Below are 27,092 nucleotides of genomic sequence, written 5' to 3'. Positions count from 1 at the left end.
GCCACCCGGACACCCCATTCCCACTTTCCTCTTATGTGGCCTCTCTTGTCTGCACCACTTTCCTTATGTGGAAAGTAGCTTGGTTGCGATGATTAAGTGAGTGCATAAATCCTAAAATGCAAGAACAGAAGCAGGCACATAGGAAACATAATAAGAAGGGTCAATACTTTATTTTAAAATTATGATCATTTGCTTCTTTGCATCCCTGCATGCCTTACAAATTTTCCTACAAATCAGCGTGATCCTGAGGTTCAAGAAAGCTGTCCAGTGTTGTCCCCTAGTGTGGTCCACTGGCCGGGCTGCAGGATGTCTGCAGATGTGCTGGGGCCCCTTCTCTCTGCCTCCATCCACGACCCCTCCTTTTCTGGAAGTTTCCCTCCCCCTTCTTTCTTGTCTGCTCCCCATTCTCCTCCCCTCCTGCTCTCCCTCCTCAGCCCTACTTTCTTTTCTCCCCCTGCCCAGTTCCTCCTTATAGATCTTCCTCTCATCTCCTCCCACTCTTTCTTCTTCCTCCTCTCCTCCCCTTCCCAGATCTTCCTCCTCCGGGTCCCTCCTCCTCCCATCTCTTCCCTTCTCCTCCCTCTCCTCGTCCCCCTCCCTCCTCCTTCTAACTAGGCCTCCCCTTTCTTTTCCCTTCTCCTCCCTGACTCCCCCTCCCATCTTCCCTCTCACCCTCCACCCCTCCTTCTTTGCCCTCCTCCCCATACCTTCCCTCCCCTCCTCTCTCTCCCTCCTCCCTTTCCCCCCTCGCTCCCGCCCCGCCCTCTTCCTCGTTCCTCCCACCCGCACCCGCCCCGCACCCTTTTGGCTCGTTGCTGCTGGGACCTCCGGGAGGTGGAGGGGCGCTAAGGGGTCTCGGATGGGCTCGGCTCCGCTCGGCTCCAGCGCAAGGCCCGACGGAGGCGGTGGTGCGCCGGCCTCTGGGTAGTGTAGTCCGCCCTTCCGCGCAGGCTCAGTGCGGCCGGGCGGGCCCCGCGGGCGCGGGTCATTGTCCTGGTGGAGCTGTGCGAGTGAGTCCCACTGCGGGCGGGGCGGGGAGGGGAGGGGCGAGGCGGGAGGAGAGGGGGCGGGGCCCCCGCGCGCTCCCCACGCCGGGACCGACCCTCGCCCGGGAAGGGGACCTGTGGGCCGAGGTGAGGGGCGAGGGCAGGGGGCATGCGGACTCAGGAGGGTGTGCTGGCACCGGGACGGTATTTGAGGGCTGTGGTGGGAGTGGGGAGGTCTGACCGGAAAGGGGGCGCGTCTGTGTGGCTGTAGCGCGTGTGCAAGTCAGTGTGAGTCTGGGCGGCCTCCTGTGGCCTCGCCTCTCGGTGCGTGCGCATGTGTGCGCGCACGGTGTGCATGTGTGTGTACTCGTGTGTGCATTTGCACGTCTGTGCGTGCGGTGTGCGTGTACTTTGTGCCTGTGTGTGTGCACGTGTGTGCGTGTGTGTGCACCGTGTGCGTAGTGTGCCTGCGTGTGAGCGCAGTGTGCATGTGTGTGCACCGTGTGCGTGGTGTGTGCGTGTATACGCTCCTGCGTGTGCGTGTGTGTATGTGCTCGCGTGCATCTCCCTGCGGTGGCCTCTCAGGGTACCCACCAGTGTTGAGTCCTGGCCTGCCTCTAATGGGGGGGGAGGGGGTCACTGTCCTGTCCACCTGTACGTGTCTGCCTTTATCAATATGGCCAGAGTGTCTCTGTGAAGGTGCCATCGGTTGCCCACCTGTGTCTGGGCTTTGCCTCTGGACCTGTCTCCATGCGTCTCTCTGAGGCTCCCCTCCGTCACTGCCTTTACCTGTGTGTGTGTGCGTGTGTGTGTGTCCACCTGTGTCTAGGCTTTGACCGTTCCTAGGTGTGTGTGTGTGGGTATGTCCAGGTGTGCTCCTCCCAAAAGCTTGTGTGAGAGACCATGTGTGGCTGGACAGGGGGACCTAGCCTGGGGCCACCAGATTCCCCAGCTCCTTGCACGCCCTCACTGCCTTGTCTGGCCCATAGAAGGCTCTGGAGGGGCTGGGAGCCTGTGGGCCGCAAAGTGTGTGGGTGACAGCATGTGGGGCTAAGGAGGGTTGCTCTTTCTTCTCCTCCCTCCTCCCCAGGCCCATCTTAAAGGGGAGTCCGAAACCCCTGCCCCATCCTGACCAGGGGTTCATTTGTTCAGGGAACGTGTTCTGGGCTCTTTGCAGGGACTGCCTCCTTTATAGGCCTTCCAGAACTCTGAGGTGGGAGCCGTCATCATCATCATTTTACAGATGGGGAAACTGAGCTCAGACTAAGTCAGTCATCCAGCTCTACACCCGGTCATCCGGGTCTCAGAGCCCCCATGCTCAATCAACAGACAAATGGGAAATTCTTTTTTCCTTTGGACTCATCTGAGACAAAGTTCCATGATTTTTCCCCATGGGATTGTCCCCTAGGAACAATGGAAGGAAGGAAATGCCAGAAAGCTGAGAGGAAGAGGAGGAAAGAAGGAGCCACCGGCTTTGCAGAAGCACCGACCCTGGGCCACACTGGGTTCAGCCGTCACCAGCCCCCCTGGACAAGTCACCTTACAGGGCCACTGTGACTTTGTGGGCTCCTTTAAAAATTTTTTTGAAAAATTACAGTTTGTGATTCCACTGCCATAAGGACAAATATAATCTGGGTTGGATTGGATTCACCTTTTTTGATATCAGGGCCCCTCGGTTCACTGTGCCTCTTGGGTGAATTGGGTCTGGTTACGTCCCTGTCCAGCCAGACGAGCCAGTGTGGTTGACCTCACAGTATGGGGATGGGAGCCAGAGACTGCCAGTGCAGAAAGAATACCTTTTTAAAAATTAAATTGTGTTTCAAAAACGATGACCTTGATACTGCATCCAGGGAAACAAAAGAATACAAAGGAAAAAATGCACAACTGCTTCTCATTCCCACTTGGTCCCCTCAAGGCGCCACCTGGTGTCTTTCATTCCCTGGTCTTGCCCCAGGGCTCAGAAACGACACACGGGGAGCACACCCACCCACATGTGCTGCCTTTTTTTTTTTTTTTTTAATGTTTATTTTTGAGAGAGAGAAAGACAGAGCATGAGCAGAGGAGGGGCAGAGAGAGAGAGGGAGACACAGAATCCAAAGCAGGCTCCAGGCTCCGAACTGTCAGCACAGAGCCTGACTTGGGGCTCGAACTCATGGACCGCAAGATCATGACCTGAGCCAAAGTCGGACATTTAGCGGACTGAGCCACCCAGGCACCCCGAGAACAACTTTTTGAAAAGACAGTTGTCAATAATGATGTCTGCTGTAAGAAGATAGTAGAAGGGCGGGGAGAGTGTTGCTACTTGAGCTCAGGGGTCTGGGGGTGGGGGACTTCTCCAAGCAGGTGACCGTGGGAAGGAGCTAGCCACGGGATGAGCATTTCTGAAGAGGGAGGCAGATGGGAAGGCCGACGTGCCTGGGGCCAAGTGTTCGAGGTCTGGGCTGCGTGGGAAGACTGTGGATGATCTCTGATGCTGTGGGAAACCATTGGAGAGTTTTAAGCTCTGGAGGACGTTTTTCTTGAGGGCTTGCTGTAGGCCAGACTCTGTGCTATGGAGTTTGCGGATGTGGGTCGTGGGTCGTAAGAGACCTGTGCCCACGCCTTTGTGATCAACGGTGGGGATTCTGAGCCTCCACACCGTTGACATTCGTCTCCTGCAGTGATTGAACAGCATCCTTGATCTTCACCCACCAAATGCTCATGGCGTCACGTGCCCCCAAATTGTGGCACCTACAAATGTCTCCAGGTGTTGCCCAATGTCTCCTGGGGGCCAAAATCACCCCCGGGGGAGAACTAGTATTCTAAAGGTTTATTCTGCCAGCCTGTCCTTATGTGTGACCTGCATAGTTAAAATCACAAATTTTTGCTTGTGAAAGTGGGGGGCCATTTGGCCTCAAAAAGACCCTTCTTTGTCTTTGTGGTTCTTACACCTCAAGAATTTCGTTTGGAAATTACACACTTGAGTAATTCCGTTTGGAAATTATGGTTCTGGAGCCCCATCCCACGTGGTTTGATGCAGAGTGTCTGGACAGGGACCTAGGGATGTGTGTTCTGAATAATAATAAACATCCCTAGTGATTTCTGGCACTTGGAGAAATGGCACGGTAGCTAACCGTCTGTGCCTCTTCCAGTTGATCCTGAGGGAGGTCTAGGGAGGCATATTTTTGGCTTCTAGCAGAAGGAAAACGTGTTTCTATTCAGAGGTATTGGCAACATAGGTAGTGAGCTCCCCATCACGGGAGGCATGCAAGTCCTGGCAGGTCACCATGGAACCAAGAGTGAACCACCATACCCTAAACTCCCAGGAATTTGCCCCAACCTGTGCCACCTGTCCAAAGTAAAACTTTGTCTTTTATTTAAATTGGCTCACTGGTTTTTAAATTTTATTTATTTATTTTACTTAAATCAGCCGCGTTTCAAAGGGCATTCTGCGTGACTGCCGTAAACGGAAGCGGGGCATTGCTGTAAAAAAGGAGACCCATTGAAACAAAGCTGATGGCTTCCCACTGGACCCACAACAGTAATAACCGCTGATATGTCTGGAGCTCTTACCGTGAGCTGTAAGGCTCCGGTTCCTTCTGTGTGTGTGTCAGTTGAACCTCACAGTTACTCCACGAAATGTGGGGAAGCTCCCCCAGGGGTGGGGGGTGGGGCCCCAGACCAGCACTCGGACACTCGCACACTCATGCTGGGTGAGTGGCTGTGGGTGGGTGTCCGGGTGTGCCTTCGAGAGGCAGCAAGCACGTGGGTGGACCTGGACGTACCCTGCCCAGCTCCATTCCCTGTGGAATCTTGGGCACGTGGCTTAGCTCTCGGGCCTCAGTTTTCTCATCTGTGAAATGGGGTGGAAATAGGACTCACCTTGAGGAGCGTTAGGATTGAAGGAGAGACGTGTGTCCGGGCCCCTTGCATGCAGTAAGTGTGGTTAGCATTTGTTATTGGTGCGTGCGTGTGTGTGTGTGTGTGTGTGTGTGTGTGTGTGTCCCTCCTTGTCTGCTTCCTGCTGGGTACGTGTCCTGTCTGCACTGTGAAGCAGGCCCAGGCCTGGTCTCTGGTCTCTCACTGTACCCTCACTCTCTCTCTCCCAACCACAGTCGGCCCGTTCCTGTCACCCTGGGCGTTGGAGGGATGGCCACCCAGCTGCTGACTGACGAGGCCCTGGTGAGTCATGTGGCCCTCTCGCACTGCATTCCAGAGGCTAAGGCCAGAGGGCAGGGCCCCTGCAGGGCTCACATACTCGGCCCTGTCTCCTGAGGGCTGTGTCTGCCCCGAGGATGGGGTGGCCTGCATGGGTGATGCTCCTCTCTGCTCGGCCCTTTCCGGGCCCAGCAGCCTCTTGCCTGCCCTGCGACCCTGGCTTTGGTCGGCCGAGGGGGACAGGCCAGCTTGGGGGTGACCAGCTCTGTCCTCAGGGCTTTCTGGAGACACTGATGGGCGCCTGGGGAGTGGTGGTTTAAACATATCACATCCAGTGTGACAAAGGCCCCTGGGCAGCACCGTCCCACACGTGTGAATGTCCCTTATGAGCATCCACACGCGTGGTGAAGGACACGGGCTGGAACAAGGCTGCACATCGAAGACAGCGGTCACCTTCAGGGAGAGCAGGGATGACACTGGAGGGATAGGGGTACCTGGGCGTCTGCGGCTCCCGCTGCTGTGCTTTATGCTTTAGAGGGGGGTATGTGTGTGGCTGTTGTATTTTTCTCCAAACTTCTTTTTATGCCAGAGATATTTCATAATTAAAAAAATAACATATAAATAAATGCTCCTTCTAGAAAACAGGGAGAACCCGTAAACTATAGGTAAGACAGTATAATTCACCCATACATAGTCCCTTTACCCACAGATAACCATATGGATATTTGTGTATTCATTTATTCTGATTACTCTTCTTTTTAATGTTTATTTATTTGTGTGAGAGAGAGAGCACAAGCAGAGGAGGGACAGAGAGAGAGGTAGAGTGAGAATCCCTAGCAGGCTCCGTGCTGTCATCAGAGAGCCTGACGCAGGGCTCGAACCCACGAACCGTGAGATCATGACCTGAGCTGAAGTTGGACGCTCAACCGACTGAGCCACCCAGGAGCCCCTCTGATGATTCTTTTTGAAAACTGACGAAGTATTGGCTTTGCGGTTTTAATATTGGTATTTTCCCCCCATCCAACTTTAATCAATAAGGATTTCCCAGGGCGCCTGTGTGTCTCAGTGGGTTAAGCGTCTGACTCTTGGTTTCCGCTCGGGTCAGGATCTCACGGTTTCGGGAGTTTGAGCCCCAAGCAGCCTGTGCACCGAGGGTGTGGAGCCTGCTTGGGATTCTCTCTTTCTCCCTCTCTCTCTGCCCCTTCTCTGCGCACGCTCTCTCTCTCTCTCAAAAAATAAAATAAACTTTAAAAAAAAGGATTTCCCTTATTTTGAAACTTCATAAACTTTACACACATCACTTGTTTGCTTGCATTATCGTTGTACCTAAACGTTCATCCAGTGACTTTGATTTTGTTTTTGTTTTAGTAATTTTTTGATGCTGTAAATAGTCTATGATAAAAATCAAAGAAAATTTCTGGTAGGTAATGACATTCATGATCATTCTAAAAGGCTTAGAAAGATCCAGAAGAACACAGCTAAGACAGTCTGCATGACCTGTGATCTTACCCCAGGAGAGAACCTCTCTGGAATGTTTGTGAGCCTTTCTGTCCCTGCACACGTGGTGTTTTGCAAAAATAAGAACCACCCTGGCTAAGCAGTTTTTATATCCTGTTTTTGTGTTTTTTTTTTGTCAAAGATTTCATCCTAAGCATTTCTCTGTGTGGTTCAGAACAGCCTGTAACATCAACTTCAATGTCTATGTGAGGATTTTCTCTAAGGGCTGTAGCTGGCTTCCTCAGTGGTTGCCCTGTTGTAGGACGTGTATCTGTCTCCAGTTACTCATGGTTACAGATAATGTCAGGAGGGACATGGGCGGAAGTCTTGCCCTGCATCTCGTGCGATTTCTCAGGAGCGATTTCTTGGAGAGGAATCCGGGGAATCCGTGGTTGGATACTTCTGAGGCCTTCCATGAGTCCCCAACCTGTGGTGGCAGAATGTGTTCCCCACAGGACGGAGGAGAGGCCTCCCCTGGGCAGGCTGGCTGTCGTCAGAAGTTAACGTTCTGCACTTTAGGTGTAAGTGACAAGTGACACAAACCTTGAGCGTGACAGGTGGTGGCCGAAGGTGTCCCACGGGCTCTTTCTGAGTAGCATTGTTTGTGTTATTACTGAGGCTTTATTTCCAGAAAATGTTATTAGCTATTTCTGTAGGTGGGGGAATTATCTGTCTTGTGCTATAGTCACCCTACAGGACTTGGCTGTATTCTTGCAATTTTAAACAGGTATGTGTATGTGTGTGGGGGGGGAGTGGGGTATTCTTCCCAGGCTTGCTTTTTTGTTTTTTGTTTGTTTTAATGTTCACTTATTTTTGAGACAGAGGCAGAGACAGAGACAGAGTGGGACTGGGGAATGGGCAAAGAGAGAGGGAGACACAGAATCTGAAGCAGGCTCCAGGCTCTGAGCGTTCAGCACCAAACCTGACGTTGGGCTCGAACCCACAAATGGTGAGATCACGACCTGAGCCGCAGTCGGATGCTTAACTGACTGAGCCACTCAGGCACCCCATGTTTCTTAATTTATTCTATAATTTTAAAATACAAAAGAGCTTCATATGTTTAAAACCAAATCTGTCTCAGGGCACCCGGGTGGCTCAGTCAATTAAGCATCTGATTCTTGATTTCGGTTCAGGTCATGATCTCATGGTTCATGGGTTCGAGCCCCGCATCGGGCTTCACACTGACAGCTCAGACCCAGCTTGGGATTCTCTTTCACCCTCCCTTTCTCTCTGCCCCTCCCTCACTCTTGCACATGCGTGCACACTCTCTCTCTCTTTTAAATCTTTTTTTTTAACATTTATTTTTGAGACAGAGAGAGACAGAGCATGAACGGGGGAGGGTCAGAGAGAGGGAGACACAGAATCTGAAACAGGCTCTAGGCTCTGAGCTGTCAGCACAGAGCCCGACGCGGGGCTCGAACTCACGGACCGCGAGATCACGACCTGAGCGAAGTCGGCCGCTCAACCGACTGAGCCACCCAGGCGCCCCTCTCTCTGTCTTTTAAAATAAATAAACTTAAAAAAATCTGTCACGTTTTTGTTAAAACTGGATTAAAAACAAAAAACGGGGGCGCCTGGGTGGCTCAGTCAGTTAAGCATCCGACTTGGGCTCAGGTCATGATCTCACAGTTCGTGGGTTTGAGCCCCGCGTCGGGCTCTGTGCTGACAGCTCGGAGCCTGGAGCCGGCTTCGGATTCTGTGTTTCCCTCGCTCTCTGTCCCTCCCATGCTCATTCTCTGTCTCTCAAAAATAAATAAACATTAAAAATTAAAACAACAACAACAACAACAAAAAAAAAACCCTCACCTTCTCCTTGGACCCAGCATGTCATTTCTAAGAATTGATCCTACAGTTCTGTTGACACATGAGCACTGAGATCTATTTATGGGGATATTCTTGACACCTCTTCTTTTTGGTGTGTGGGGGGGGGAGGGGTCCACTCTAATAGCAATGGGTGCAAACAGCCTAAAGGTCTGTCTGCAAGGAACAGAGGCTGGTTAGAAGAGTCATAGTCCAGGGGCGCCTGGGTGGCTCAGTTGGTTAAGTGTCTGACTTCAGCTCAGGTTGGGATCTCGCCGTTCGTGGGTCCGAGCCCCATGTTGGGCTCTGTGCTGACAGCTCAGAGCCTGGAGCCTGCTTTGGATTCTGTGTCTCCCTCTCTCCCTGTCCCTCCCCTGCTCGTTCTCTCTCTCTCTCTCTCTCTCAAAAATAAATAAACGTGAAAAAAAACCCTGTCCATAATGCAAACAGGAAACGTGTGCCCCAGTACCAGTTATTCCCACTTTGCTCCACCGGCCCCCTGCCCCTGGCAGCCGCGAATCTGCTTCCTGTCTCCATGAATTTTCATATCCGACACATTCCATGTGAATGCAATCACACATTGTATGGTCTTCTGTATCTGCCTTTCAGCATCATGATTGTTTTTCAATGTTTATTTACTTGAGAGAGCACCAGCAGGGGAGGGGCAGAGAGAGAATCCCAGGCAGGCTCCGCACGGACAGCACGGAGCCCAGATGCAGGGCCTGAACTCATGAACTGCGAGGTCATGACCTGAGCCCAAGTCAAGAGTCACACAGTTAACTGACTGAGCCCCCCCCAGGCACCCCTCAGCATCCTGATTTTGAGGTTCCTTCATGTAGCACAGGCTAGCGCTTCCTTCCTTTTCATGGGCGAGTAATACTCCACTGTGTGGCTAGAAAAAACACATTTTATTTCCCCATTCTGCGGGTGATGGACATTTGGGTTGTTTCCACCGTCTGGTCATTCCCAGTCATGCTGCAGTGAACATTCCAAGTCTTTGGTTTGCACCCGTGTCCGCATTTCTCCAGTGTATGTCCCCAGGAGTAGGATTGCGGCCTCATGTGATGATTCTGTTTAACCATCTAGGGAGCTGTCAGACTGTTTCCCAAAGCAGCCGCACGTGATGTCTTCATTTATAACTGGTCCGGGGTGGTTGTCTTGATTTCTTTTACCTGCGTTACCTAGGAGGACTGCAACAGCATGTGTGTGTTCGGGGGTTAAGCCTCAGTGCTAGAGGAAGTCTCCTCGATCCCCTGCTGTCTGCCCTCCCAGCATCCTTTGCTGTAAGGTGTAGGGTCCAAAACTTCAAGACTGTCCATTTTGGCTTCAAGCATTTTTGTGCACCCCCAGCCCAGGCTGAGTGTGTGGAACCTGCTTGAAAAAGAGTTTACCGGGGCGCCTGGGTGGCGCAGTCGGTTAAGCGTCCGACTTCAGCCAGGTCACGATCTCGCGGTCCGTGAGTTCGAGCCCCGCGTCAGGCTCTGGGCTGATGGCTCGGAGCCTGGAGCCTGTTTCCGATTCTGTGTCTCCCTCTCTCTCTGCCCCTCCGCCGTTCATGCTCTGTCTCTCTCTGTCCCAAAAATAAATTAAAAAAAAAATAATAATAAATAAATTAAAAAAAAATAAAAAAAAAATAAAGAAAAAGAGTTTACCTAGTGAGTGAGTTGAGATGGAACATGTTTATGGAAGACTTTCTGAAGGGATTATTATATTAAAAAATAAAACACTTTTTTTTTTAATTTTTTTTTTAACGTTTATTTATTTTTGAGACAGAGAGAGACAGAGCATGAACAGGGGAGGGTCAGAGAGAGGGAGACACAGAATCTGAAATAGGCTCCAAGCTCTGAGCTGTCAGCACAGAGCCCGACGCGGGGCTCGAACTCACGGACCGTGAGATCATGACCTGAGCGAAGTCGGCCGCCCAACCGACTGAGCCACCCAGGCGCCCCTAAAACACGTTTTAAAGGGGAGGGAGGAAACTTTTAGAAGTGATGGATAAGTTTATGGCCTTGATTGCGGTGGTGATAACATGGGTGTGTACTTTCCCAACTTAATTAATATCCACAGCTTTTTGTATGTCATCCGTACCTCAATAAAGCAGGGGTTTTTAAAGAAGGAATTATTGGGGCACCTGGGTGGCTCAGGTTGTTAAGCGTCCGACTCTTGATTTCAGCTCAGGTCATGATCTCACGGTTCATGGGATCGAGAACCACATCAGGCTCTGCACACACAGTGCGGAGCCTGCTTGAGATTCTCTTTCTCTCTCTGCACCTTACCCCCCCATGCACGCTCTGTCCCTCTCAAAAAAAATAAAATAAAATAAATGAATAAACACTTAAAAATAAATAAAAAAAATAAAGAAGGAATTATTATTAGGACTGGCCAAAGGTCAGTTCAAATAATCAAATAATAGTATTACAATGATAATAATCACTATTAATACTAAATATATAGAGAATATATATATATATGAAATGCCAAAATTAATCAGATGATGATCGCAAAAGTTGACATGAACCAGGCACATACTTAGCTGTACCAGACTGTGCCGGAAGCATACGTACATTACCTCACTTAACGCTCATGACCAGTACGGAGGGGGGGACATTGTTGGTCTGAAGTTCGTGACCACTAAGGAGGGGGGATGTTGTTGTTCTGAAGTTCGTGATCACTATGGGGGGGGGGGGTCATTGTTGTTCTGAAGTTTGTGACCAGTATGGGGGGGGGACATTGTTGTTCTGAAGTCCATGATCACTGTGGGGGGGGACATTGTTGTTCTGAAGTCCATGATCACTACGGGGGGGGGGGACATTGTTGTTCTGAAGTCCGTGATCACTGTGGGGGGGGACATTGTTGTTCTGAAGTCCGTGACCACTAAGGAGGGGGGACGTTGTTGTTCTGAAGTTCATGATCACTAATGAGGGGGGACATTGTTGTTCTGAAGTTTATGACCACTACGGGGGGGGGGGACATTGTTGTTCTGAAGTCCATGATCACTATGGGGGGGGACATTGTTGTTCTGAAGTCCATGATCACTATGGGGGGGGGGACATTGTTGTTCTGAAGTTCGTGACCACTACGGGGGGGGGGAACGTTGTTCTGAAGTCCATGATCACTATGGGGGGGGGGGGAAATTGTTGTTCTGAAGTTCGTGACCACTACGGGGGGGGGGGGGGACATTGTTGTTCTGAAGTTCGTGACCACTACGGGGGGGAGGGACATTGTTCTGAAGTCCATGATCACTATGGGGGGGGAAATTGTTGTTCTGAAGTTCGTGACCACTACGGGGAGGGGGGGGACGTTGTTGTTCTGAAGTTCGTGACCACTACGGGGGGTGACATTGTTGTTCTGAAGTCCCTGATCACTATGGGGGGGGACATTGTTGTTCTGAAGTTTGTGACCAGTATGGGGGGGACATTGTTGTTTTGAAGTTCGTGACCACTACGGGGGGGGACATTGTTGTTCTGAAGTCCATGATCGCTATGGGGGGGGAATTGTTGTTCTGAAGTTCGTGACCACTACGGGGGGGGACATTGTTGTTCTGAAGTCCATGATCACTATGGGGGGGGGACATTGTTGTTCTGAAGTTTGTGACCACTACAGGGGAGGACATTGTTGTTCTGAAGTTCGTGACCAGTATGGGGGGGGGACATTGTTGTTCTGAAGTTCGTGACCAGTATGGGGGGGGGACATTGTTGTTCTGAAGTTTGTGACCAGTACGGGGGGGGGACATTGTTGTCCTGAAGCCTGCTGAACAAACAAGACACAGAAGGGTTAAGACAGTAGCCCAAGGACACACAGCCCAAGGACACACAGGAAGGGGCAGAGCCAGGATTTCACTGCAGGCCACCCGGCTCCCAAGTCTAAACCCATAACCACCAGCATGCTGCTTCCACATCAAGTGGTGGGGGCCGCTGAGACTGAGATAGGGGGCACAGCGTGAGCCCTGGCACCGGGCAGGCACTCGGGACAATGAAGGGAGTGGCCAGCGGACAGAGGTGCTCAGAGGACCGAGGAGAGAGTTGAGGATGAGTGGGCGGCAGTAACGGTGGCTGACGGTGTTTGAGCACTTACTGTATATGTGCAATGTTCTGAGCCTCAGACGTGGATTAACTTCCTCAGTCCTCATGCCCTCCTTACTCACTGATCCACGGATTCATTCTGGAGCTACTTAGTGAGTGCCTGCTGTATGCCAGGCATGGTACAAAGCACTGGGGATCACAGAGAGCAAGACGGATGTGTTGGTTTGCTAAGGCTGCCGTAAGAAAAGTGACCCCAGACTGGGGGGCTTAACGTAACTGTGTGTCCTCACAGTACTGGAGGACGGAGGCCATAGGTCATGGTGTCGGCAGGGCCGTGCTTCCACCGAAGGTCTTAGGGAAGGATGCGATCCGGGCCTCCCTTCTGGCCGCTGGTAGGTCTTGGCTTGTGGCGACATAAGGTCACTTCACAGGGTGTTCTCCCTGTGTGCCCGTGCGGGTCTGAATTTCCCTTTTTTATAAGGATGCGAGTCCTGGAGGTTTAAGGGCCCCCCTCCTCCTCCAGTATGATTTCCTCCTAGCTAATTACAACTGCACTGTCCCTGGTTCCAGATGACGTCCCATTCGGGGATGCTGGGGGTTAGGACTTGGGGGTGGGCAGAACTCGACCCATAACAATAACAAGCACTTCAAATGGGACCCGGCCCATAGCGTCTGCATAACAAGTGATAGGTCTTGTCACCGTTGTGATGGCCACCATCGTCCCCTTCGTTACCTCCCGTGCTATGGGATATTCGTTATATCCACGGGGCTCACGGCATCAGCTGGGGAGGCACTGAGGCTTCCACCCCGTGAACTTCCCACCGTCCCCCGCCCTGGGCCCATCTGCCTTTTAGCCTCAGGTCTTCATCCCAGCCCCTCCCCCCTCCAGAATCTCATCCCACGGACCCAACCACTAACTGTCCCCTCAGACCACATTTGGTGTCAACTTTCCGAAATCTCCCTGGACACCCCCTCAGGCTGCCTTTGCTCAGGCGCCTGGAGGATCTCGTTCATACCTTCTCGTTCATACCTGCTCACAGTGGTATCGAGCAGATGGCCGGTCTGTCCCGTGTGTGTTCCTGCCTCGTCCACGAGGCCCTGGTTCTTGAACTTTCCATGGCTCCTGCCCAGCACCCAGCTCAGTGCCTGCAGCTCCGTAGGGGCTCAGGACAGTTTGTTGAACTACTGGATCCCATCTAGGATTCTGCCTTTGACGGGCAACTCATGCACAGGGCGATTCACAGGGTTACGGTCATTATACCTTTGGTTCCTTCTCTGCTTCTCAAGTGTGTCACTTTCTGCTCTTACGTTTGTTTTGTTTCTCTGTCCGAGGACCATCCCAATAGAAGTAGGCACCAAGGACACTGAGCAGTTGGTCCCTTCAGAACTCCGAACCTTGTTGAAATCACTCCAGATTTGTCTGCTTTCCCTAAATCCTCTTGGCTTTTCCGGCCATTTCTCCAGACCTCTGTGAGCAGGGCCCTGCGGTGAGTGGTTGTGGGTTTCCTCTTACAGGAATCAGTGACATTCAGGGACGTGGCCGTGGACTTCACGCAGGAGGAGTGGCAGCAGCTGGAGCCTGCCCAGAAGGACCTGTACAGAGATGTGATGCTGGAGAACTACAGGAACCTGGTTTCTCTGGGTAAGGGGGCAGCTTTGCTGAATTTCCCACCGCCGGCCTGCAAAGAAATAAGAAAAAAGATGGACAGATTTGACTATGTAGGAAGTTTAAATGACTCAAAGATAAAAATAAAGTTGACACGTAATGGGGGAATAATATTTGCCACCTGTATAATGGTCAAAGGATTATAATTATATAAAGAGCTCCTAGGAGTAAACAAGAATAAAGCAAGAAAAAGGATGATAGGAAGGTAGACCAAACCTAAGGGCTGGCAGTTCATGAATGTAGAAATATACAAAATTACGCTTCATAAAAAAATTTTAAAGCTTACCAATAGTCAGAGAAATAAATACAAATCAAGTCAAAGAAATCTAGTTGTTGCCCATGAGGTACACCGAGATGAAAAAGAATGAAAATAGCCTGTATTATGAGAGTGTAGGGAAAAGGACTTTCTCGTTTTAGGAGCATAAAGTTGGGACAGCTCTTTTGGAGGACAGTTTGGCGTTATCAACCAAATTTCTAACGGTTCTGTCTTTGGCGATCTCCCTGTAAGATATGTCCCTGTAAGTGTGCAAAGTTTTACATAGGAGGAAAAGGATAAAAGGCCTAAATGCCTACCTACACAAGACTGGCTAAACATATCCCATTATACCAGTGAGATGGAGACCACACAGCTCTTCAAAGATGAGGGCTCTCTGTAGACGCTGACGTGGAAAGATGTCCCTTGATAATGGTGTTAGGTTAAAAAAAAACCCACTAATTTTCAGAACTAGAATATGTTCTCACTTCTTTTATGGCTTTTGTGAAGTATAATTGACCTACAGTTAACTGCCCTTTTTTAAAGCGAACAGTTGGATGCATCCTGACACCCGTCTACACCCGGGGGGAAGCCATGACCACGGTCCAGATGACGAACACATCCATTACCCATTTCCAGCACCTGCCAGTGCTTCCCTCATGCACCTCCGTTCCTTGGGCAGCCTTACGGCATTTTGGTTTAATCTGCGCGTTCTGCAACTTTATATAGATGCACTGATACAGCAAGTAGTCTTTTTGGTCTGATTCCTTGCACTCGGCAGAAGTATTTTGAGGTTCGCCATGTTGCGTGTACAAGTAGTTCACTCCTCTTAATTGCCGAGTAATAGTCTACTTCATGGATGGACCACAGTCTGCGTGTCCCTTCGCTTGTTGGCGAACATCTGCGCTGCCTCCGATTCTGGGCTGATAGAAATAGAGCTGCTGTGAACCCGTGCGGACAGCTTTCACCGAGGACCTGTGTTTTCCTTTCTCTTGAGCAAACACCAGGAGAACAGTTTAACCACGCAATGATGTGTCCCGACCTTTCAGGAAACTGCCAGACGTTCTTTGCAAAGCAGTTGGTGGCATTTCACATTTCCGTGCTTAGGAGTTCCGGCTACTCTGCGATCTGTCAAAATTTTGGATGTGCAGTCTTTGTTCTTTTAGCCTTCCTTGGGGATCTTTCATGCTTTTGGTGTCCTAAGAGACCATTGCCCAACCCAAGCCGCTAAGATTCCTTCCTGTGTTTTCTTCTAAGACTTTTATAGTTTCGGCTCTTTGTTTAGGTTGTTGGTCCATTTTGAGTGAGTTTTTGTGAACCGTGTAGAAAAGGGGCCTGACGTCACTGTTCAATGCAGGTGTCCAAGTGTCCCACAGTCAACTAATTGTTGAAGAGCAGAAGTTTTTAACTCGACGAAGTCCAGTTTATCAATCATTTTCCTCGAGGATCATGCTTTTGGGACCATATCTACGAAATCTTTGCCTGTCACAGGCCACAAAGGTTCTCTTCCATAAGTCGTAGGGTTTTTAGGTTTTGTGTTTTCTCCTGGGATCCCTAGAGAGTTAATTTTTGTAATGATGCAAAGTGTTCATTGAAGCTCAATTTGGTCGTTGAGAGTATCCACTTGTTACACGGGCTTTGTTAAAAAGGCCGAACTGTTCCACTGGAAACATTTCCACTGAATTTTCTCCACTGAATTGCCTTTGCATGTTTGTCAAAAATCAGCTGTCTGTGTGCGCGTGTGTGGGTCGAACTCCCGGCTCTGTTCTGTGTCCTTCATCTGTATCTGTTTTGACACCAACCCCGTGTCATTTGACCTGCTCTCACTTTCTGCCGTTATGACCTGTGCTCAGTCTAGATGGCTTGCTGTCCCCACAACCCCCTGAGTGCCCTGCCCGCTGCCCGTGAATTCGATGGTGTGGGTTACCTGGCTGGCTGGTGTGAGAAGGCTCTGTGCCCAGCCCTGACGGGCTCTGGGTACTGCTTTCAAATCCTTTTGGGTTCTTCCGCGAGTGTGGGTAGTTTCCATGTATGCATGTTGTGACCTGTGATCTGATGCTGCAGGGAGGACCTTGCAGATCTCCAAAGCATTCTCTCTGCTCAGGGGGTCTGCTGGGCTCTCCCTCGGTTTACTCCTCGGTGCTGCAGCCTGCAGCCTTTCCCGTGAGTAAACTGGGTGATCGTAGGACCACCTGGGTGGCTCAGTCAGCTGAGCATCCGACTCTTGATTTCAGTTCAGGCCATGATCTCATGGTTCATGAGTTCTCCGCCGATCGTGCGGAGCCTGCTTGGGATTCTCTCCATCTCAAACTCTGCCCCTCCCCTTCTTGTGCTTTCCCTCTCTCAAAATAAATACATAAACATTAAAAAATAAAATATAATAAAAAGGTAGGCACTGGGGAAAAAAGTTCTTTAAAAGTACACACCAAACAGTTAACACAGAGGAGATCGCAGGAGGTTTCCGTTTTATGTTATTTTTTGATGTTTGGTGTTTTACTGACAAGTGTGGATTACTTTGTGATCAGAAACAATCGTAGAAATCCAGAATACAGGAAAACAAACTGAAGGACAAGAAATCGAGTACCACACGAAAAAAACCCAAAAAACAGTACATCCATATTTAGACCAAAAGGAACAAATAGCATTTTGCACATTAGCAGCTGTTTGCCAGAGTGACCTCAGCAGACATTGTTAGCATTTCCTCGACGGTAGGCAAGAATGCCTGTGTCCACCAGCCACACATCATCAGCACTTTGCTCCCTGCCAGTCTCTTTCGTGAAATGCCCAGTGGCGGGTGGGTTCATCTGGTTGCCGTCGAGCTGTGTATTCACAGCTTGTCATGGCTCAGAGCGGAGTATTGGCTGCAGAAGACTTTCAGCTATTCTCACAGCTGACCCTCTGCCCGCTGTGAGCTTGTAGCCACAGCCAGCTTCTGTCCCAGCATGTCTCAGACCCCATCGCCCCCCCTGCCCCCGAAATCCACCATTACCCTCCCCCCGCCCCCACCACGGTCGTCACGTCCCGTGCCACACTGCCCAAACATCTCAGCATCACGCCACACCCCAAGGTGACTAAACCACAATCATTCCTCTACCTTAAGTATTTCTCAAATCTTTCCCGCTGGGAGAGGAAAACAACTCACAGCAAAACAGTGATTCGTTGGGGGCCACCGCTCTGGGAGCAGACCACTTGGATCCTAGCTCTGCCTCTAGTGCTCTGTGGCCTTGAGTATGTGACTTCCTTCTCAGAGCCTCCGTGTCCTCTTCTGTAAAATGGGCACAATCTTAAGAGTACCTAAGTCGCATGTGGTGGTCAGGGTCACATGGAACGATACAAGCCGATTGCTTAGCACTGCAGGTGCCCAGTGAATGTGCATCTGATACCTTCTGTGTGCCAGGCACTGCCGCAGGAGCTGGGCCAGACAAGCTCACTTTCCACAGTGGGGTTGGGGCGGGGGGGGGGGCACTGGCAATCAGCAGGTCCAGGGACAGACAAAAGTTGCCATAGACCATGATGAGTGCCCACAACCAAACCGGAAAGAGACTAGCAGGAGGAGTCTTCCTTTCCACCGCAGGATGGACAGGAAAGACCTCCCTGTGGAGAAGTGTTCGCTGAGGGCTGAAGGACGAGCACCAGTGAGAAGGGTGGGGCAGCGGCACATGTAAAGGCCCTGAGGCAGGAAGAACTTGGCAGGGAGTAAAACGGGAACCAGAGGGCAAGTGTGGCTGCCAGCAAGTGAGCAGGGGATGGAGAGTGGGGGACGGCTCAGGAGAGGGGGCCCTGGCTCCGTCCCAAGGACCCTGTAGGCCAGGGAAGGTGTTGGCTTCACGTGTCAGCATACCAGGAAGGCGCTGGACGGTTTGGTCTGACTCCTAAGAACATCCTCTTGCTGCTGAGCGGAGAATGCATTGCAGAGGGCTGAGGGTGGCGGGTCTTGCCGCATTCAGGCAAGAAATCCAGGGTGCCTAACTGGATCACGGGCAGGGGCAACGCGAGATTGGATCCGGTCTAGTCTGTTGTGCACGTCCAGTGGCTCTTGTTAACAGTCTGGAGGGTGGGAGGGAAGGAGCGAATCAAGGATGACTGCCACATCTATTTTATTTTATTTTATTTTATTTATTTTATTAAATTTCATTTCATTATTTTATTTTATTTCATTTTTTATTTCATTTTGTTATTTTATTTCATGTTATTTTATTTTTTATTTCGTTTTATTTCATTCCATTCCATTTTACTTTACTTGATTTTATTTCATGTTATTTCATTTCTTGTTATTTCATGTTATTTTATGTTATTTTATTTCATGTTTTTTTTTATTTTTTAATTTCATTTCATTTTTTGTTTCATTCAATTCCATTTTATTTTACTTTATTTTATTTTATTTTCTGTTGTGGTAAGACATACATAAAATTTACCGTTGTAACAGTTTTTAGGCGTACAGTTTGGTGGTATTAGGTACATTCACACTGATGTGCTGCCGCCATCATCCATCCATAGAACCCTTTTCTCCGGGCAGAACTGAACTCTGTGCCCTTTAAGCGCCAACTCCCTCTCCCCCTCCCCCTCCCCCAGCCCCTGGCGCCGTCTGCTTTCTGTCTCTGTGGACGTGATGCCCCCGGGAACCTCACGTCACTGGATGCCTACAGTACTGATTCTTCTGTGTCTCACTTACTTGCTAAGTCTCTTTGATGAGCCTTTCTTTTTATCATTGTGCTTGGAGGGGCAGGGGCCCCAATCAGATGCACTAGGTTTGCAGTAACCCCGGGGGACACCAGGTAGGCTTTCGAATATTCCAGCAGAGCTCAGAGTGTGGGCTGGACGGGTAAATGAGGGAGGCATCAGCATATAGAAGACCCTGAATTCCAGACTGCCGTGTGGCACAGCCGCACGATTTAGGGGCGGGGTCTCAGACTCCAGGGGTTGCGGGCTAGGTGGGGGTTCAAGTGGGAGAGCGGGATCAGCTGCTCCTCCCCTGCTGGGTCTTGCTGCCTCCTGGGAAGGAGGGCTCCACGTGGAGATTGTTGTGTGAAGATCTCACAGCTTCTGTATGTTGGGAATGAAGCCGTTGGACCCGTGATACAGAGTCTGGAACTCAGGAGAGTCCCCTGGACTGGAAATAGAGATTTACAAACCAACAGGGTACATGTAGGCGGGCACTCGAGCCGCAGCGGGGCTGTGATTCCTGGGAGGATGTGCAGTGGCGCGCGAGGGTCTGGGCAGCGGAGGAGGGGGGGAGGGGCAGGGAAGGGCGGAGCTTGGCTGGCAGGTGGGGGGATAGAGGACAAGCAGCACATCCCCATAAATGTCAGCTGTCACCTTAGCGTTTCTAACAACGCCTGATGCTTTGAGAAGCCTCCGCGGTTGGGGGTGTTCGGGGTGGTCCCTGGAAGCAAGGAGCCCATTGCAGAACTCCTTGCTCGGGTTTCCTCGAGCTGATCCGCTCGGTCCAAGCCCGGTACCTCCTGTTGTTTCTGTACAGGCGGCTCTCCTCTGAGCTCCTCTGTGCGGGCTGGGCTGCCCTTGTCTCCGCTCCCCCGAAGGGACAGGTCCTGTCCCCTCCACCCCCCTCCGCCTCATGTGGGCTCTGCTTCTTCAGACCACCTTTGCGGCCCGCTCATCGCTGCCCTTGTGCTCGGCAGGGCGGTCTCCGATGTCACCTGCCCATCCCGCGCTCTGGAAGGTCCTTGCTCCCAGCCTTGTTAACTCCATGTGTCTCGTCTTCTCTCTCCCCTCCCCCAGACTTGGAGTCTAGACCTGAAATGAAGGAATCGGGTCCAAAGGAGGACATTGCGGAACACAGGCCATCCGTCGGGGCGGTGGCTGAGGGACCCACGAGAAATGGTGCCTGCGGCCTGGCCTTTGAAGGCGCGTGGACCCGGGGTGACTGGGTGGAGAGGAGGCAGCAGGGGGGCGCCAGGACCTGCCTGGGGCGGTCGGAGGTTTCTCAGGAGCTCGCCCCCGAGTGTCGTCGGGAACCTCAGGTCCTCACCCCACAAAGCTCCAGCCTGCGCCCGCCACCATCGGCGGGTCCGGGGGAAGCAGGGTCCCAGCCGCGTGTGGTGCTCGGCGCAGACCTCAGCCAGCCCTCCAGACTGGACGCAGAGGAGAAGCCTTACGCGTGCGCCACGTGCGGCAAGGCCTTCAGCCGCAGCTCGTCCCTCGTGAAGCATCGGAGGACCCACACCGGGGAGAGGCCCTTCGAGTGTGACGAGTGCGGGAAGCACTTCATCGAGCGCTCGTCCCTCACCATCCACCGCAGGGTCCACACCGGGGAGAAGCCGTACCGGTGCGGGGACTGCGGCAAGGCTTTCAGCCAGCGCATGAACCTGACCGTGCACCAGCGCACGCACACGGGCGAGAAGCCGTACGCGTGCGCCGCGTGCGGGAAGGCCTTTCGCAAGACCTCGTCCCTGGCGCAGCACGAGCGCGTGCACACGGGCGAGCGGCCGTACGCGTGCGGGGACTGCGGCAAGGCCTTCAGCCAGAACATGCACCTGACGGTGCATCGGCGCACGCACACGGGCGAGAAGCCGTACGCGTGCGCCGAGTGCGGGCGCGCCTTCAGCCAGAACATGCACCTGACCGAGCACCGGCGCACGCACACGGGCGAGAAGCCGTTCCGCTGCGGGGACTGCGGCAAGGCCTTCAACAAGAGCTCGTCGCTGACGCTGCACCGGCGGAACCACACAGGCGAGAAGCCGTACGTGTGCGGCGAGTGCGGCAAGGCCTTCAGCCAGAGCTCCTACCTGATCCAGCACCAGCGCTTCCACATCGGGGTCAAGCCCTTCGAGTGCAACGCGTGTGGCAAGGCCTTCAGCAAGAACTCGTCGCTCACGCAGCACCGGCGGGTGCACACGGGCGAGAAGCCGTACGAGTGCTCCGTGTGCAGGAAGCACTTCACGGGCCGCTCGTCCCTGCTCGTGCACCAGACGGGCCACACCGGCGAGAAGCCGTACGCGTGTGGCGAGTGCGGCAAGGCCTTCAGCCAGAGCGCGTACCTCATCGAGCACCAGCGCATCCACACGGGCGAGAAGCCGTACCGCTGCGCCCAGTGCGGCAAGGCCTTCATCAAGAACTCCTCGCTCACCGTCCACCAGCGCATCCACACCGGCGAGAAGCCCTACAGGTGCGGCGAGTGCGGGAAAACCTTCAGCCGGAACACCAACCTCACGCGCCACCTGAGGATCCACACCTAGGGGGAGGCGCGGGGGGCGCCTGGTCCCGGGACCTGCCTTGGGGGGGGAGCCTGAGCCCCCAGCACGGGCGGTGCAGACGCGGGAGCCCCCGGGTAGCGTGCCCCAGGCGGGCCTTCCGAATGGGGACTTGTGCACAGGTCCTCTTGCTACGGGGCACCCGCAGGGCCGAAGGAGGAAGCCAGTCCCTCCCTGTCTAATGTGCTTAGGAACATGGTCAGGGGCGCTGTGGCTGGACACTCACGGGAGCCCCAGAAACCGGGGCATCAGGGTTCTAGGCCGTGGGAGTGGACTGTAAGGGCTGGGACAGAGCGCTTAGTGCCCCGGGGGGGGGGGGGGGGGGGACACTCCGGAGGAGGGGGCTGAGAGGGGGAGGTGGACCCCATAAGTGAATGTGGACATTTTGGGACCCTAGATCTAGTGCAGATGCCAGGTGGGCACCCTCCTGAGTTTCCTCCTGGGGTGGAAGCCAGAGTCCCGCTCCCCTCCATCCCTCTGTCTGTCCCCAAGCCACTAACGCCGCAGAAGCTGACAAGCTGTGTGACAGGGAGGAAGGAGGTGGTTTTCAGAGTCAGCAAATAATAGTAAGCACTTGGGATGCCGAAGTTTCTCATAGTGGTCATTTAGGTTTTTTTACAATAAAACTTTTAAAAGTGTAATTTTTAAAAAAATGTTTATTTATTGAGAGAGAGAGAGAGGGAGAGAGTGGGGGAGGGGCACAGAGAGCATCCCAAACAGGCTCCACGCTGTCAACAAAGAGCCGAACACAGGCCTGGATCTCATCAACGTGAGGTCATGACCTGAGCCCAAATAAAGTCGGATGCTCAACTGGCTGAGCCACCCAGGTGCCCTGAGAGACCAGTGTCATTTTAAACAGTCGTCGGGTTCAGAAGATACAGGAACCAGTTCCACCATCAAAATCAGTCTCCTGCTTGTGGGGAGAGGGGGGAGGGCAGGTGATTCAGGTTTAAATACTTAACTGGGTTTAGTCAGTACGCATTTCTGAACACGGACTGCCTGTTTTTAGAGCTGTTTTTTGCAGTCGAATTTGAAGGTAGTCTCCGAAGTGAGTCTCCGAAGGCTGACCCGGTGCTTTGTTTACGTGAAGAGCTCCCCCAGGGTCTCCTTTCTCGGGGGACTTTGGTGCTGCCCTTTTTCCTTTTAACATTCGATGCCACTTGCCCCAAACGTCCTGGTGTTTCCGAACGTCCTACGCTTCTTGACGATGTCCGCAAAGAATAAACAACTCACTTTGAGAGATCAGTTTCTATCAGTACGCACTTTGTGTTGTGAGTAGGAAACGCAGCTAACTGCTCGGGAGCACGTAATCAAGGCGGACAGGTTTTCGGGTGTCTGGCAGCCGGGTGGGCATCAGGGTGGGTTTGTTCCAGGTGTGGCATTGGAACCGCAGCTCTGGTTGTCTGGCTCGCCCTTCCTGTGCCGGCCGTCTGGGTGGAGACAGGGCTCTGGCAATCAGTGACACACACCCTGAGCTCCGTTCTGTCAGACTCCCCCACAAACTGACTCCCGTGACCAGAGAAATGGCATATGCTGCTTGGCCTGGGTCTGGGTCTTGCCCTCGTCCTAGTGGCAGCAAGGAGCCCAGATGGGCCTGAGCGCTGTGTGTCTTTGATGTGGACATGGCGTCCTCCCATCCAGACCTCACTCTGGGGTAAGTGGGGAGGTGAGCAGAGAAGGCGGCCCCATGTCGTTAGCCCTGGGGGGTCACAGGGCTTACAATCTCATGGCCTCCCTGGCACTCAGAGTGAGGCCGCGCTGCAGCAGGGGTCATTTCCTTCAGGAAGTGCTGTCCCTGCTGTGGTCACCAGGAGGGCCCTCAGTCGCCTCCATCTCCCATCCTCCCATTAACCCTGACGCAGGGCAGCATGGGGCCTGTCGGAGGGGCCCCCCCTCCCCCCATAGCTGAGACTCAGCCTCACGTCTGCTTGGTCCTATCCTCACACTTCATGCCTGGCATCTGCATGGCAGTGGCTGGAGGCATGGGGCACAGCTGTCCCTGGTGACTGAAATCCACAGCAGCGCGTGCAGAGGCCCTGTGGTGAGCGATGACAAGCGTGAACGGTGGCTGGATGGGGACCGAGCCCTGACTGCAGCTGCCGCAGCCTGAAACGGGGCAGTGAGGCCTCCGGGGCTGCCGTTCAGGCATCGCGAGTGGACCCCACAACACAGGGCCTCCGAGAACAAAGCCCCCCTCTATCTCTGTCTCTCTCTCCTACAAAGAAAACGAACCGGGTCCCACCCCAAGTGGTCAGCTAGGTCCGTCTGGGGACACGTGTTCCAGCCAGCAGCCCGGGAGACGCCGCTCTGAGGCAGGTCTGCCCTTCGGAGGGGGACCAGACATGGCCCACGTGGCTCCCGCTGGGATTGTGCTGGTGGCTGGCTCCCCTCCCATCTGCTTGCCGGCTGGGCGGTGGCCTCTCAGTGTGTCAGGAAGGGGCACACGGAAGCCTGTCCTGCTGGGTGCGGAGGGACTGGGTATCTGGCGGCCGGAGCCAGCAGCGGTCGTCCCCACGCCCCTGTGCTTCCTTCCCTTCCGCCGCCGGCACCGCCCCGGGTCCACACTCCGTTGGCACCTTCACTGTACTGCTGAGATGAGGCCATCCAAGTCTCCCTGCTCCATGCCCCCAGTTCTCCCAGAACGTCAGGGAGTGGAGGGGTGAGGCGAGAAGGGGCGGTGGCTCCCCTTTCACTCACTGCCACCTGGTCCGTGAAACCGGGACGGGATGGGGGACACTGAGGCCGGGGACAGAGACAGGCCCCATGGGGGCTGTCAGGCCCCGGTGGGCACTCATTCTACGTCCCCTGGGCGTGGGACGGGGGCCACGCTGAGCCCGGATAAGGCTCGTGCGTGGTGGAGCTTACATTCAAGAGCCACGGGGGCAGCAGGGCTGAGGTAGAGGAGCAGAGGAGTGCAGAGCAGGAGAGCCAGCCGGGGCTGAGGCCGGCCCAGACCGGGTGGCCAGCCAGGCTGCTCAGGAGAGGTTTAAGCAGACAGGTGAAGACTCCCCGTGAAGGGCCCAGAAGACGGATGGGAAGTTCAACACTGTTTTTGCGAGAGGGGCGAGGGGACACGATATGACGGCTAGTGTTTATGGAGCGCTTAGCACGCGCCCCCTGGGCCCGACACCACGCTGGTGTCCTCCCCACGCTGTCCAGGCGGCAGTTGGGGGCGCCGAGGCTCAGAGACGCTCAGAGGCTGCAGTGAGATCACACCGCCTGGGCGTGAGGGGCTGGGTGGGCGTGGGGCTGTCTCAGGCAGGACCCCCACTCCTGCGGCCTTCACCGACCCCCAACAGGAAGACAAGTAGAATCTTTTGTATCATTTTACACAAATTTCCTGAGTCAGTGAAAATGAGTTAATACCTGTAAAAATTTAGAACGGCAGCTGGCAGGTAGGACTCCATAATGTAGCAAGTACCTGGTGTCACTGCCACCCCTGCAGCGAGACACGAGGCCCTCACTCCACGAATGAAGGGAGGGGGCAGAAGACTGGAGCCAATAGCGACAGAGGCTCTGAAGCCAGGCTGCCTGCCTGGGTTCAGATCCAGGCTCTGACCTTGCTGTGTGACTTTGGGCAAGTTTCTTAACCTCTCTGCGCCTCATTTTCCTCATTCGTAAACTACGTGACGGAAAACAGTGCTGTAGACTGAATGGTTTGTGCCCCCTGGAGAGATAGTAGAAACATTTTGTATATATTTGTCTCTGCCCCTGGTTCCTGGCACAGAGCCCCTAAATCGATTCGAATTTCCTGGTTGATAGCAGTGTCTCCTGTTCTAATGCGGTGACTCTGGGTGGGCCCCTGGAGGGCTGGTCACGGAAAGACCAGGCCATGATTAGACGGTTGGGATTTTGAGGGGCATCTGGGTGGCTCAGTCAGTTGAACGACCGACTTCGGCTCGGGTCATGATCTCATGGTTTGTGAGTTCGAGCCCCACGTCGGGCTCTGTGCTGACAGCCCAGAGCCTGGAGCCTGCCTTGGATCCTGTGTCTCCCTCTCTCTCTGCCCCTCCCCCACTCATGCTCTATCTCTCTGTCTCAGAAATAAACATTAAAAAAAAATTTTTTAAAGAAGGTTGGGATTTTCAGCACCACCCCTCCCCCAACCCATTCTCTAGCGAGGGGAGAGGGCTGGAAATGAAGTTAATGATTGACCATGCCTACGTGAGGAAGCCTCCATAAAATCCCAAAACACAGCATTCACAGAGCTGCCAGGTCGGTGGCCACATCCACATACCAGGAGGTGACACCCCAACTCCCCAGGACCCTCCCAGACCCCGCCCTGTGTACGTCTTCATGTGGCTTTTCATCTGCGTCCTGTATCACATCCTTTTAGAATAAACCCGTAACCTAGTGAGTGAAATGCTCCTGAGTTCCGTGAGCCCCTCTAACATATTAACCAAACCCAAGGATAGGGATGTGGAACTTTTTTTTTAAGTTTATTTATTTATTTTGAGAGAGAGAGAGAGAGAGAGAGAGAGAGAGAATGCAGGGGAGGGGCAGAGAGAATCCCCAACAGGCTCTGTGCTGATGGATCTCGAACCCATCCACCATGAGATCGTGACCCGAGTGGAAGTCAAGAGTCAGACGCTGAACTGACTGAGTCACCCAGTCAGAAGGGCAGGTGACAGTCTGGACTTGTGAATGGCATCTGAAACCGTGGGGCGGGGGGGCTGTCTTGTGGGCCGAGCCCTTAAACTGTGGGATCTGATGTTGCCTCTGGGTAGACAGTTGAGTCAAATTGTAGGAAACATTGTTTTGGTGTCAGGCAAATCCCCACTCATCTGGTACCCAGGAGAAGTGGATGTTCTTATACTCATATTTAATATATAAATTTATACTTAAATATTACACACATGTAACATATATATAATATATACATTATATAATTATACTATAATTACTATAACTATATACTATATAATGTACATTATATATTTTTGTAATATATGTATAATAGTTATAAAATAAGATTATTTTTAATTTTTTTTTTAATTTTTGAGAGAGAGAGAGTGGGGGAGGCAGAGAGAGAGAGAGGGAGATAGAATCTGAAGCAGGCTCCAGGCTCTGAGTTTTCAGCACAGAGCCCAATGTGGGGCTCGAACTGATGAACTGTGAGATCATGACCTGAGCCGAAGTCATAAGCTTAACTGACTGAGCCACCCAGGCTCCCCTAAAATAAGATACTTTTAGAAGTATATATAAGATACATATACAATGAGATATGATAGGATATATATGATATGTAATAAAATACATGATATATAAAGATATGTATCATACGATATACATGTATATATAATATGTTAAACGTGTATATATATAATATGATATACATGTATATATATAATATGATATACGTGTGTATATATAATATGATATACATGTGTATATATATGATATGCGTTTATATATAATATGATATACATGTGTATATATATGATATACGTGTATATATATAATATGATATACATGTGTATATATATGATATACGTGTATATATATAATATGATATACGTG

General features: G+C 52.3%; 1 protein-coding gene across 5 annotated transcripts; it reads left to right on the top strand.

Annotated features, from left to right (window-relative positions):
• Nucleotides 1–129: 129 nt before the first annotated feature.
• On the top strand, nucleotides 130–22,812 carry ZNF71 (zinc finger protein 71). Of its 5 annotated transcripts, none has more exons than XM_078438665.2 (4): nucleotides 131–1,010; nucleotides 5,081–5,147; nucleotides 13,958–14,084; nucleotides 20,101–22,812. In XM_078438665.2, the coding sequence occupies exons 2-4, from the start codon at nucleotides 5,115–5,117 to the stop codon at nucleotides 21,555–21,557; spliced, it is 1,617 nt and encodes a 538-aa protein (XP_078294791.1). In that variant the 5' UTR covers nucleotides 131–1,010; nucleotides 5,081–5,114; the 3' UTR covers nucleotides 21,558–22,812. The 5 variants fall into 5 exon arrangements, with proteins under 5 accessions (XP_078294794.1, XP_078294791.1, XP_078294792.1 ...); XM_078438666.2 differs by lacking the exon at nucleotides 131–1,010 and adding an exon at nucleotides 1,062–1,133; XM_078438668.2 differs by lacking the exon at nucleotides 13,958–14,084 and having other exon boundaries at nucleotides 130–1,010.
• Nucleotides 22,813–27,092: the final 4,280 nt, after the last annotated feature.

Source organism: Panthera onca, chromosome E2, assembly GCF_046562875.1.
Source record: "Panthera onca isolate mPanOnc1 chromosome E2, mPanOnc1 haplotype 2, whole genome shotgun sequence".
Classification (NCBI taxonomy): domain Eukaryota; kingdom Metazoa; phylum Chordata; class Mammalia; order Carnivora; family Felidae; genus Panthera; species Panthera onca.
Note: the sequence above shows the minus strand (reverse complement) of the source record. Positions and strands in the feature narration are given on the sequence as shown.

Coding starts and splice junctions, on each gene's coding strand:
- ZNF71 (XM_078438665.2), top strand. CDS start 5,115: ATGGCCACCCAGCTGCTGACTGACGAGGCCCTG. Junction 5,148..13,957: donor TGCTGACTGACGAGGCCCTG/GTGAGTCATGTG, acceptor TTCCTCTTACAG/GAATCAGTGACATTCAGGGA. Junction 14,085..20,100: donor CAGGAACCTGGTTTCTCTGG/GTAAGGGGGCAG, acceptor CCCCTCCCCCAG/ACTTGGAGTCTAGACCTGAA.